This window comes from Python bivittatus, unplaced genomic scaffold, assembly GCF_059951505.1.
Source record: "Python bivittatus isolate LINGU-HERP-01145 unplaced genomic scaffold, Pbiv_v1 ctg000980_np1212, whole genome shotgun sequence".
Classification (NCBI taxonomy): domain Eukaryota; kingdom Metazoa; phylum Chordata; class Lepidosauria; order Squamata; family Pythonidae; genus Python; species Python bivittatus.
Genome location: NW_028277125.1, coordinates 62,102,077 through 62,115,102, shown reverse-complemented (window position 1 = coordinate 62,115,102; position 13,026 = coordinate 62,102,077). Strand labels below are relative to the sequence as shown.

Genomic DNA, 13,026 nt, shown 5'->3' with positions numbered 1-13,026 from the left:
ATTCTTTCTTGCCTGTTACAATCAGACTTCAATAATCTCACCGCTACAGAGAACTTGGAAGTGTGTCTCTTTGCAGTTTATCTTTCTATTGGGGAACCTGCATATTACCAGTAAGACCGCACTCTTCATATCAAAGGCAACTACGAAGAGGACAGATTATTTAGAACAGATTGGTGTTGACTGTAGGGGTGACGGTTTGATATGAACTTGTATCATAGTTTTACTTATATTTTTACTAATTCTTATCTGTACATTTACAATGGCTTTCATTTTATTTCCTTTATACTTGATATGGTCAATAGATTAAATCAATTAAGTTGATTGTGATTGAAAGCTGATTGTGATTGTATTGGGGGGACACACCAGCTACTGTCTGCCTTGGCACTGATTGAACTAGAAGTCACATCATGACTCCAGGCGCTCTGGGCAATTAACCCAGTGTCTCCTCCTGCTGTCCAGTGTGGCCTTGCTTACAAACCAGCCCCCGCTGATCCAAAAGTCTCACATACTCCCACAGGGAGGGCAGGCTCCTGGTTCTTTCTTTCAAATCTGGTCACCTTATGAGACCAAGGAAGTGTGCCTTTTTGGCGGCTGCCCCTGTGCTCTGGAACAATCCCCCCCCCTTCCAATATATAACAGGCCCCAACTCTGCTCACCTTTAGGAAGGCTGTGAAGACCAGGCATTTGGAGCCAGCTGAGGGGAGCCCCGTTGGGTTGCTTTTATGCTGGGGTGCTTGGACACCAATTTATGTTCTGGATTTCATATTCATATTTATATTTTGTGTATGTTTTAATGTTATGTAGTGTTGGGGGGGTTTGTTTTTTGTTTTGGATTGTGGCTTGTTTTTTGTCATTGTATGCCATCCAGAGTCCATTGTTTGAGTTGGGCAGCCTTCTAAATCTAATAAACGAACACCAAACAAACAGCATCAGCTTCCAACTCTAGTCTACATTCCAGGGCAAACAAACTAAATCTTATTTTATCTTCCTTACTTGGAGCCCAGGGTGTGTGGCTGAGCCCGTATTTTGGTTATGTTGACTGTGTTGTTGGTTTTATCTCTGCTCCTATATTGGTTATTTATTGTTCTGCTATGACATTTTTATCTTGTTTTTATTCTCTGTTAGCTTCCCAGAGTCATATGTTTGACACTGGCAGCCACATAAATTGAATGAATAAATAAATAAAAAATAAATAAAATACTTTAGTCTCTGGTGGACTGGTGCCCTTTGATGTTTTTTCACTTTTATATTAACTAAATACAAAAGAAAAAAGAAAAAGAATACACAAAATTATAAAGAAACAAAAAGAAAGTTAAACAAAAACATACAAGGCATGTGTTTACAGACATTCATATATAAAATTGCACAGTAAAGATTTCAGTGAATGGAAGCCATAATTCATTATAGTCATTCATAGCTAATCTATATTGGTACATTCTGTAGACCACTGAATAGCTGGAGCCGTATGTTTGTCTTTCCGATGCTGAATGATTTTAATTTTTTAACTGTAAGTAAGGTAGAAAAACCACTTCTGTGTTCAGATGCTAACTCCCAGGTGATAAAGATAAATGTCAAAAGAATATAAACATCTGAAAATATTGACTCTCAAAGTTGAGTTAATGCACGTAATATCTTCTTTCCCAAATTGAACACTTGCTGGACACTGTAGAAACATATATTTAAATAAAGGTGCCTTTTGATGTTGTAGATGTAATTGTTTTGTCCTATATCTCTCTCATCCTATACTTTCACCCAAATTGGTCAGCATTGCCACATGTTCTCTAATATGGAGGGTAGACTCAACATTTGCCCTTCCACTTCAATGAGCCTCTCCTCAAATAGTCTTGGCTGAGCCTTCATTCTAGATTTGGAAAGTTTAGATATTTATGAAACGCCCAGTTACACTGTGGCTGAAATTGTTCAGTCTTAATATTACTACTTAGGTGTAACTCTATTTTATTATTTTAATATAATTTTTATTAAAAGTTTTAATAGCAATAATAAGAACTAATACAAATTAAAATAGAAGAAAATGAAAAAGAAAAAGAAACAGAAAAAGCTAAAAGTGCAATAAGAAAAAAGTAGAAGAAAGTGAAAAAAGAGAAAGATATAAAGAAAGATATAAATGCACTTGTGATTTATGGTTTTGATGATTAGATAGGATATAGAAAAAAGAGTACCATAATGTATCTTTAGAGAAAAAGATTAAAATATAATCGTATTTATAACTGCTGTGAAGAATATCGGAAGTGACTTCTTTATACCTTTATAATTGTAATTCTTTCTTATGGAAGAAGAAGAAGAAGAAGAAGAAGAAGAAGAAGAAGAAGAAGAAGAAGAAGAAGAAGAAGAAGAAGAAGAAGAAGAAGAAGAAGAAGAAGAAGAAGAAGAAGAAGAAGAAGAAGAAGAAGAGGAGGAGGAGGAGGAGGAGGAGGAGGAGGAGGAGGAGGAGGAGGAGGAGGAGGAGGAGGAGGAAGAGGAAGAGGAAGAGGAAGAGGAAGAGGAAGAGGAGCATAGAAAAGCCTGTATCTGTGATATACCAAGCACAGAATACTTTTTTTTCTGCAGTTGAAAAAAGTAAAGTCCCCAGAGGGGAAATGTCAAAGGGTATTGTGGCCTTGTAGTTAAAGAATTCATTCACTTTTTGTAAATTAATAAATAGTATTCTGACAGCTAGTGACCTTGGACTGCATTCCTGCATTCCACCTCAGCTCTGGGAAAGTAACTTTCATGTAATTTTTTTTCAATGGAAGCTGAAAAAAAATGGACAAAACTGAATCTCAGGATTCAGAGATGATTTTCCAAAACCGGTCCCAGTAATGCTCTTAGAGATTGTCAAATCAGTGAGACATATGAGACTAGGGAAGGTCTCTGTTGAGGATTTCATTGCACCACAATTCATCGCTGTTGGGAGGTGGGCCTCATCATTACATCCCTGTTCACCTATATTGGCCAAACAATTGAACCCCAAAGGACAGATATGGGGCAAGCAATTGTGATCAGGATAAACAGGTAGAAACACACACCCTGCACATTATAGCCTGATTAGCCTGCCAAATGTCGTCAGGTAACGATATGCCAGTTTTCTATGCTAAATGTTTACAGATGGGATGGAGAAATAAATGAACAAACTCACTGAGTTTCTCTACTTTTATGCCTTTGAGGGCTTTTAAGAGTTAGATATTTATTTGTTCTTGCAAGCCATTTTCAATCCTTGGAAGAATAAGTGGGGCGTAAATATTTTAAACTAATAAAAACACGCCTTTGCTTATTAATGCCACTGATTCCTCTGCAAATTCACATTTGCAGCTAAATAGGACTCACCATATCCTCAGCAGCAAAGCAAATCAAGTTTGATGATGATATAATAGAACAAGTATACAGAGGTAATAGGATTCCAAATTGTGGAATTGTGTGGACAAACTGTGAGACTTACCAGGTGTTTTTTTTTTTTTAAAAAAAAGACAGATCCATCAAACAAATCCATTTCAGCTACATTATGTAATACTTTTTTTTTTTTTTATTCAATCATGTCCGATTCTCAGACTGCTTGGATAAGTCCCTGCAGTTTTCTTGGCAAGGTTTTTCAGAAGTGGTTTGCCATTGCCTCCTTCCTAGGGCCGAGAGAAAGTGACTGGCCCAGGGTCACCCAGTTGGCTTTGGGCCTAAGATGGGACCAGAACAAAAGGTCTCCCAGTTTCTAGCCTGATGCCTTACCCACTACAGCAAACTAGCTCTAAGTAGTACTCTAAATAGTATTATATACATAGTAGTATGTAATACACACTACTTACTAAATTCTATTAGACATATAAAAACATAAAAAGATGCCAGTTAAATCAGACCAAAGATCTACTTACCTTCATCTTGTGCTCTCTTTGTGACCAAAACAGCCTTCCTGGGCAACTGTTCCTAGCAACTGGTAGTCTGCTGCCTCTGATTCTGAACTTATCACAGTCATTGGTATTAAGATCCATCTCTATCCTTATGTTTTATGAAAAGATAAGGCTAGCTTTCTTCAGCAAAAGTCTAGAATTTATTAATTTGTTAGATTGATATCCTACATTTTGCTGAGGAGCTCAGAAAGCTTTTAAAACCTGGCTTTGGTCCCAGGTCTGGAGTTAATGAATTATTGTATGGGGGGGGGGAGGGGGCTGCTTTGTTTTGTGTTGTTTTCAAGATACTTGTAGTCTGGGTTGTCTTCGTGGTCTTATGTTTTATCTGTTTCTATGGATTTTTAAAAAATTTTTGGTTTTGTGCGTCACCCAGAATCCATCAGAGTTGGGTGGCTATAGCACATTTGAATGAATGAATGAATGAATGAATGAATGAATGAATGAATAAATAAGATGTATATATTGCTTCTTCCTCCCATTTCTCCCACTAGAATAACAACCCTTCACAGCTTGAAGTACTGTGTGAAGTAGTTTGATCACACAATCAGCTTTCATGGCGGAGGGTGGTCTCAACCCTGGGTCTCCCCTGTGCCAGTCCAACACGCTATCCCCTATACAAAACTGGGACTCAAAAGGAACCAGGTTTCAGTGGATTCAGGTTCTGAATTCTTACTATGTAGATCTTAGTGCAGATAATATGAAATTATAAGCATGCAGTTACTGATTCTTATTATATAGTTTTTATGACCAACATTATAGTAGAACTGGGTACATTGAGAGAGTTCACATATAAAATTAGACCATGCTTTTTAAAAGTATGGTTTGTTAAACAAGCCATAATGGCTTGGTTTATCTACATAACAACCTGTGATAGTATACTAAGCTAAAAACACATCACACTTTGATTTTTAACATTTCTAGGCTGCATTTTAGGGCAAAAACCCTTCCAAGAAGCTTATATGAAAAAAAGGAATGAAACCACTATTAAATGTCTAAATATAACAACATCAAAACAGTGCATTTGGGTCAGCTGTTAGCCTTCAACTACAATGCAAGCAATAGGACTGTGCAATGCATTTGAAACAGATGCTTTTCGCTGCATGTTAGCCTGAATAAAGCCTTCTCTTCCAAACAAAAGGTGGCCTGTCCTTTGCAAAACTCACATGACTGCTTCAAATCAGCTCTCATAGGTTGTCTGTACTCACAGACATTTCTATTGGGACCATCAGCAAAACAAAATGGCCGGGTATACACAAGCATGCAGACCCAGCCGGGCAGCATTTGAAGCAGCTATGTGAGCTTTGCGAAGGAGAGAATTGTTTTAATGCTTTGAAGAGAGGGTCTTTGTTCAGGCTAACATGCCTTGTGCAGCACCTGTTTCAAATACTTTGCACAGACCTTTTGTCCAAGTTACAGCTGAAAGCCTTGCAAATGAAGCAGTGCCTTTAATGCTTCAGCAAGAGGGCCTTTGTTGGTGCTAATGCACATTGTACAACACCTCTTTCAAACGCATTGCGCTACCAAGTGAGCGTGTATTTCCAGACATTACCCTAAGCAGCACTCCTATTTCATGCACTACCATGAAGATACATCAGCCTAAACTCTTATCTTCTCCTTGCAAACTGTATGATGAGCATTAAGAAACATGTATACAGCAAAGAAGAATCTATGTTGTATTTTCAAAGTTCAGTAAAAAGGCACATTTACTTCTTCATGGGCAAATCTCATTGACTACACTTGTTGGAGCCTGCCTACTGAGATTTTTTGCTTCAACAAACATTTTGTAAGAGTGGGAGAAGTTAAAACTCACCATCAATGCTATCACAAATAGAATAGCTACTCTATTATTGTAGCTACCATTCATGAAAATGCTATTTATCCTCAAAGCTACACAATATCACCAGAAAAATGGCAATTGTAAGACCCAAATTTATTTTAAATCTACCATAAAAAATGGAATGAAAGGAAATTGAAATGTCAGGGCAACTGGACCTTAGAGATAAAATGAAATGAATTAATGCTGATAGTAGAGGATATGCAGGGAAAGGGAACAACTCCAATAAACCGTTTCTTTTTTGCACACAATGTGGCAAAGTCTGTCTTTTGTATATCTCTTAAATGTGGCATAATTTATAGTCTGACCTTGTCCAGGCTTGGAAGCTAAGCAGAGTCAGACCTGGTCAATTCTTAAATGGGAGACCATTGGGGAATAGCAGGCAGGCTAGAGAGGGATGCTGAAAAGGCATCTTGGAGGAAGGCAATGGAAATGCACTTGCATTTTGCTGCTCAGATAACTATATATAGGTATCCGGAACTGAACTCAATATGAGGGACACTTGAGCTTAAAAATCGAAGTAGAAAGTGAAAAATGCATTGTTCTAATTCTACACTGGCTTTCCCCAGTGTCATATTTGTTTATGTATTTCCAACCAATCTGATATATTTGTCACTACAGTCAATAACAGAAGCATATATCAAACTTTTTTAAAAAAAAATTTTCCCACAGAATAATTGGAATTGGCAAAGAATAAGAAAACAGTTTCTTTAGAGCTGAAAATAAGACTGTATAAAATAACTTGGGTGAAGTTAGTTTTACTTAAGAATACTACATTTACTGATTGAATTTTCATAAGTGATTCTTACTGTTGCTCAATCAGTTCTGGGAGAGAAAAGAGTTATCCTCTCTCCTCCCCACTTCTTACTGCTTGGAACACTCCTGGATTTTTTTTTTTAAACCTTCATATTGAAAAAAAAAAGCTTTATGAATGTTGAGATTATATTTTAATCCCAGGAATTATGGATTTTAGCAGTTTGGTGTTCTATTTCTGACAGTGGCCATTGAAGTGCCTCAAGAGGCTTACAAAAATGGTACGATCTCTAACTTAGAATGTGTTCCAATGAACATATCCAAATGTATACAGAACACCAAGTTGTGAAGATAATGATATATTATTTTTGGAATTTAATTGCTGGAAATCAGAACCAAAGATTATTGTTCCCACTACATTATTGCTTTCCTGCCATTAAGTATCTAATCAAGAATACAGTAAAACACCTTGAGCATCTCAGATGTTCTAGAAACTCACAAGACACAGTTAAATATCTAGCATTGCTTTATTTAATTACAGGCTTGCAGAAGATTAAGCTTACAAGAAATATTGTTGGCAGGGAGAGGAGGCTTCTGATTACTCCTAAGTATGACTTGAGTCTAAATCTCTTCTCTGCTAGAGGGGAGAACACAAAGAAAAGTCCCTTTGGCCCCAGCGGGAATTCTACTTCTTTGCATTCTAGTTTCACAGCACAATTTTGACTCCAATCTCACCGGATGTAAAGCTGTATGTCTTCCTTTTTCATGAACAGTATTTTGGATAAGAATCACCCTTCTCCCTTCTGTCATGTGACTATAAGAAACTAAGGCAAAAAAGATATACAGCTACATATTTACAGAAGGTCTGCTTTGACCCTTACACCTGCTGTGATCAAAAGCTTTTGATACTTTTGCTGTCCTTATTAGTCTATCTCCCAAGCTAGCTACCAATTTACTTCCAATTCTGTGATGTCTGTCTTATTCATAGGCTGGGTGCAGGTCTAACTTCTTTCTTCCTTGCCTTTCTTACTGAAAGAGTTCAGTGAGGCACAGGGACCATATTGGTCATAATAACCTTTGTTCTGAATACATAGTTGAGAAAAATAGTTCTGATTCTCTGCAGCCTTGCAACTCAGTCTCTTCTCCAAAATAGTTATCCAGCCTTAACCATGAGAATATTTTCTTTAGCTCATGAAACATGTGAAAATACTATGGCCCCAAAACAATTTTTATCAAGTTAGGATCAAACTAAAAGCCCATACAAATAGTGTGGCCATTAGGGGTATGTAAATACCATCCAATTCATCAAAGGTGAAATAACTCTACAAATGCCCCACTCCAGGTTACTCTGGAGGAAGGTAGTTCAAACTTGCTCCCCAGAGTGGAATTCTGAAAAATGGAACTCTTCCTTCCCATTGTCTAGCATAACGGGGGGCGGGGGGGGGGGGATGGGGAGGAGGGAGAAATCCTCAATTCATTATGCATGCTTTTCATTGGAATGGGATAAAACTGACAGCAGTGTTAAACGATTATGAGACATGGCATGCCTAATTTCATAGAAATAGGGAGCAAAGATTTCCAAATTATGTTACTTTATTTTTTTTTTAAGTCTATTATTGTTTTGTTTTGGGATAGAACATACCAGAATTGGCAGTAAATAGAGAGATATATTGAGAAATATATGTAGTAAATTTCAGAATTTTGAAGATTTTTTTTGTGTGTGCAAAAGAAAGAGGGTGTTTTAAGAAATGATGAGACTTCCTGAATGTGATAGATCTGACTGTCAGGCACTGAAACTTAAATTTTACTTCATGTATGCATGTTACACAAAGAATATTTAATAAGATTTGCTGGAGATGCAGTTAGGTGTTGGAACATTCTCATATGGACTGGTCTTTTCCCATTATTGTAATATGTTGAGGTCACATCAACAAGATTAATATGATTCTGAATCAACCACTCTGTGTTAAGATGTATATGTTGCTCTTGGCTATATCCCCAGCATTTGGAATCTGTTAAAACCCCACACGTCACGGGTTTGGAGGGATGAGGGCTGACTAAAAGAAGAAATCACTGGAAGAAAAAAACTATATATTTACTCTGCAGCAACAGACAATTGATATGTGTGTTTGTCAACATTTTAATTAGTTCTATTTCAACAGGGCAACAGACCTCCCCCCCCCTTTTTTAAGTTCTGAATTGATATTATTTTGTTAATACAGTTGTATGTACTTATTTTCCTTCTGTTAATTTGTTTAGCATAAAACAAATTAAAACCAGGGAAAAAAGATATGACTGGGAAGACTAATGGTTTCTGAGACTCACAAACGTCTCTGACATTAGGGCAGATTTGTCAGTCAATGAATCCAATTCTCCTTCCTCCTCTCATCACCTTGGCATTTTCCACAAATCACAAACACTTTTAGGTGTGAGGCACAGAAGCTATGGCAACATCTGTTATGGTATACCAGAAGTCTGGAGAAGCAGACCAGGCAGGTCGGAGCTTCACAGTGGTGGTGATGGTTGGATTTAGAAGGCAGTAGGTGAAACTCATTTGCTTTGCTGCAAATGAAGGAAAATCTGTTCTTAATTCCCCATTGCATTGATCCATAACTCTAGTAGGTAGTAGTTGTAGTAGTATGTATGTCTGTATGCATGTACACTTATTTATTTAAACAATTTATATGGCTGCTCATCTCATAGCAATGACTCTGGCAGCATACAAAGACTTAAAACCAAAACAGTAAAAATCAACCAATAATCCACATAACAAATTTTTGAGGTTGAAAAGAATCATTCACAATTTACAACACTGAAAACCAGGAATAAAACCAATCAACCAGCAGAGCTTGCTTAATCTTCCAGTCCAAATGTCTGAGATAACCCATAGTAGTAGCATTATAAATAAAACTACTACTAGTAATGATTGCTCAGTTTTTTAAATATTAATACCAGGGTGGGACAATTTTCAGCAGCAAGTGGGATGGAAGATTTATCCCTTGTGTTATCAGCAGAGATCCTAACTGAAGTCCCCCCACCCCTGACCACAGCCACATATTTTTCAATTCACAGCCTTGAAAAAGAAGCAGCCATTGATGCCAATGGAAGCTTTCCCCCCCTTAAAGATAATTGAAATAGGGAAGGATGCTGTGCAATCTATCTGGGTCGTAACAAAGAGAGGTTTGTAACTATGATAGTGAAAGAATTGGCCTACTGAGCTGAACAAATCCCATCAGAACATAATGCTTGCTAGATAATTAATACAACATAAACTCAGCCTTGCCAAGCATATACGCAGATGTCAGCCATCAATAGTCAAGTCTGTGCCTTAAATCTGAAATTGTTCAGACTAAGGAGTCAGTCCTGTCAGCAAATTTATAACACTATGTATGCCTTTATTAGATTGCATTCTGCTATGTAATTATCCTCTGACCATCAACAGTAATTGTAGGTACAGGACAGAATAGTCCAGGATCATTTTCCTTTGGACAACTGACCTATTTTCCATGTGCTAACATGGGAAATGTATGCTTGTTGTGTGTCCATCTGATACTGTGATGGAATGGAATTATGAAGGCCAGACTCAGGGAGAAAAACGTTTTCTTTCATCTCCTGAGGCGCGAGGGAAAGATAAGAGGATGAGACTGGCACCTCCCTGAGGAATTCACAATGTTGTGGCTGGCATTACTTGGGAGCTGGGTTTTCAGTCTGGGAAGATTCTTGCTAGAGGTTGTAGCTAATAAACATTGCTGGACTGAATTTACTTGGTCTCTTGGAGTTCCTTGGGCTAGGCCTGACATCAGTCTTCCCAGACTCAAACCCCAGCTCCCAAGTAATGCCAGCCACAACATTGTGAATTCCTCAGGGAGGTGCCAGTCTCATCCTCTTATCTTTCCCTCGCGCCTCAGGAGATGAAAGAAAACGTTTTTCTCCCTGAATCTGGCCTTCATAATTCCACTCCATCACAGATACATTCCTCATGCAAATACAAGAAACTCATATAATATGCACAGTTCCTTCATGACTCTTCATTTCTTCGCCCAACAAATGCTTGGCAAGACCAGGGTTTCTTTGCTGAGTACTTGGTCTAAGGGTGAATGTATATTACTGCCAGTAAACGTATTGAGAATGTGCTTTCTAAACTCTTCCTGCATAAAACTGAATCTCCTCAAATGCTGTTCGTGAGTGATCCAGTGTCCTGAATCTGGCAGGGTGTAGTAGCAGGGGTTGAGAAGGTATTCAAATCAATTGGAGGCCCTTTTCTTAAGCCAAGTGCATTTCACAGTTAACTCCCTCTTTGTATCCAGGCAAACCAAGTCTATTTGTAGTTACAAATCTTGGGACACTAAGAAAATTCAAATTACTGAATTTAAGCCAATAAACAAATATAAACACAGGTTCTAAAGTAACCAGTATTTTTGTTTTCTTAGAAAGGGGAAATACTTTAAAAGATTTCTTTATTTGGCAGAGCAATATTAAAACAATGGTTCAGGTTATAAAATTTGTAGATGATTTTAAAAAGTTACAATGACATTTTTAAAAAGTTAGTTTCTTTTCTGATTTTCTTCATAATATTTTCAGAGCTTAATTACTCTGTTAGGCTTGTAATATATTTTTAAGAGTTATCAATATTTAAAATACCATAACACATTTAAAGATACACTATATACTTATTACTTAAAAGCAGGATGAGTGAAACTAAAGACACTGTAAAACCGTAATATATACATAATGTCTGTACACAGTGACACAACTGTGAATCAAATACAAATGTTAAGATTGATTTTGTTCCAAAAGCATCATTTTTGTCCCTATATATTTTTAGATTTCTACATTTGCAGATAAGATACTATTCCCTGTAAATTAATGCCTGCCCAGGAGCCTAAAATATATTCTGCACTAAAATATAAGCAAAAACTTATTTAGCCAGTGATTGATTGAATAAGGACCAATCGATGCATGAAAGACCAACACTAATGTAAGCCCAGAGCATGATAAGTGGTTTTCCTAATACCTTAATATAAAAGATTATACAATTATAATACTAAACTACATTGCAAGCATTAGGACAATTCTTTTCATAAGGCTTACATATGCCAATACAATGATAAAGAAGCAAATGCAATTTCTTAACTATATTTTGATTGTTCTAGAATCCATTCAGAACTATAGTTAAAAAACAGCTCATGATTGCTTTGGAATGCAGTTCAGTTCAATAATTTCATAACCTTACCTAGAGATATTAATAACTGTTGGAATGTGAGAATCATTGCAATTAATGTTTCGTGCTGTTGATTTGGGATGATGTAAAATACTGCAAATATTTTAAACTTACTTAAGGCATAGAAATTTTACAACTTAGTCTTTCAAGGTATCTTTTCTTCTTCATTGGACAATCCCAGAATCCACAGAGGCCTGCTTCCGTGTGGTCTTTGGAGGCGGCGGCGGCGGTGTTTTACTTGGTAAAGGAGGTGGCAGTTGCTAGAAGAAAATTTGGATAAAAGATCTTACTAGGGAATTAACTGTATTGATTCAAATATAATTTCATATAATACTGCTATTGTAACACCAGGATAATAAGATATACCTATTCCACTCCCACTTGGGTCTTATGAACAGGGCTTTACTACTGACTGTAACTAAAGTTGAGCATTCAGTGAAGACACCAACTGGAATCTATTACATAAGCAAGTATAATTCTTATTTTATATTGTATTTGTTAACTGTCTTAGCACTAAATACTACCAAACTGAGATATATTCTGGAATATATACTTCTACCTTTTTTATTATTGGCTGCCAACTCTCATTTTAGAAAGACCATGCTGTATGAAATATGCAAATTTATAACTTAAGAACAACTTTTTGTTTACTACCATATGTTCATGAAGGCTTAATATTTGTAATGCTAAAATACTTTCTTGCTGAATACTATGCTTTGACTTCTAGAATTTTATTCAATCAAATTAATGATGAGTAGAAGTGCAAATGGGGGTGGGTTGATGGGCTTTTTGTATTGTGGATTTCAATTCTGTAAGTGGCCCAGAGTCGCTGTGTGTGAGTTGGGTGGCCATGTAAGTTACTTTAATAATGAAAATAAATAAACAAATAAAATGTGCAGCAAATTATGTACCAATAAAGATCAAGCTACATGGCCAATAATAAATATCCATGTTGTATGGATAATATCAAGCTATTTCACTATTGTGTATATGGTACTATTAAGCTTATTTTCAATAGCTTTACTAAGAATATAATCATTTTTACTTCCATGATAGAACATTAAGTCATCTTGCAGTGCTCTATCCAGCAGTTATCATCTTTCAGTAAATTTTATTCTGTCAAGTGAACTTTCCATTTCCATTTTATAACATCTTAACAGTTTCTTTCCCACTTGTTTCCCACACCATTTTTTTCTCCAAGCTTTTTGTATTTTACTCTTCAAATGGCAAATCCATTCCATTTCAGATTGCTAGTAGACTCGCTTTTAAACAAGTTATTAAAATTTTAGCAATTCCATGCAGCTTCAGTAATGATAGTATAC

General features: G+C 36.6%; 1 protein-coding gene across 2 annotated transcripts in view; it reads right to left on the bottom strand.

The window, feature by feature from the left end:
* Positions 1-10,388: 10,388 nt before the first annotated feature.
* Positions 10,389-13,026, bottom strand: part of DOCK1 (dedicator of cytokinesis 1) — a 458,761-nt gene continuing 456,123 nt past the window's right edge. The window contains exon 52 of one of the 2 annotated variants that reach the window (XM_088132121.1): positions 10,389-11,964. In XM_088132121.1, coding sequence (XP_087988247.1) covers positions 11,869-11,964 — 96 coding nt within the window. In that variant the 3' untranslated portion in view covers positions 10,389-11,868. The remainder of the gene's footprint in view (positions 11,965-13,026) is intronic. The other variant, XM_088132122.1, reaches the window with a different exon arrangement.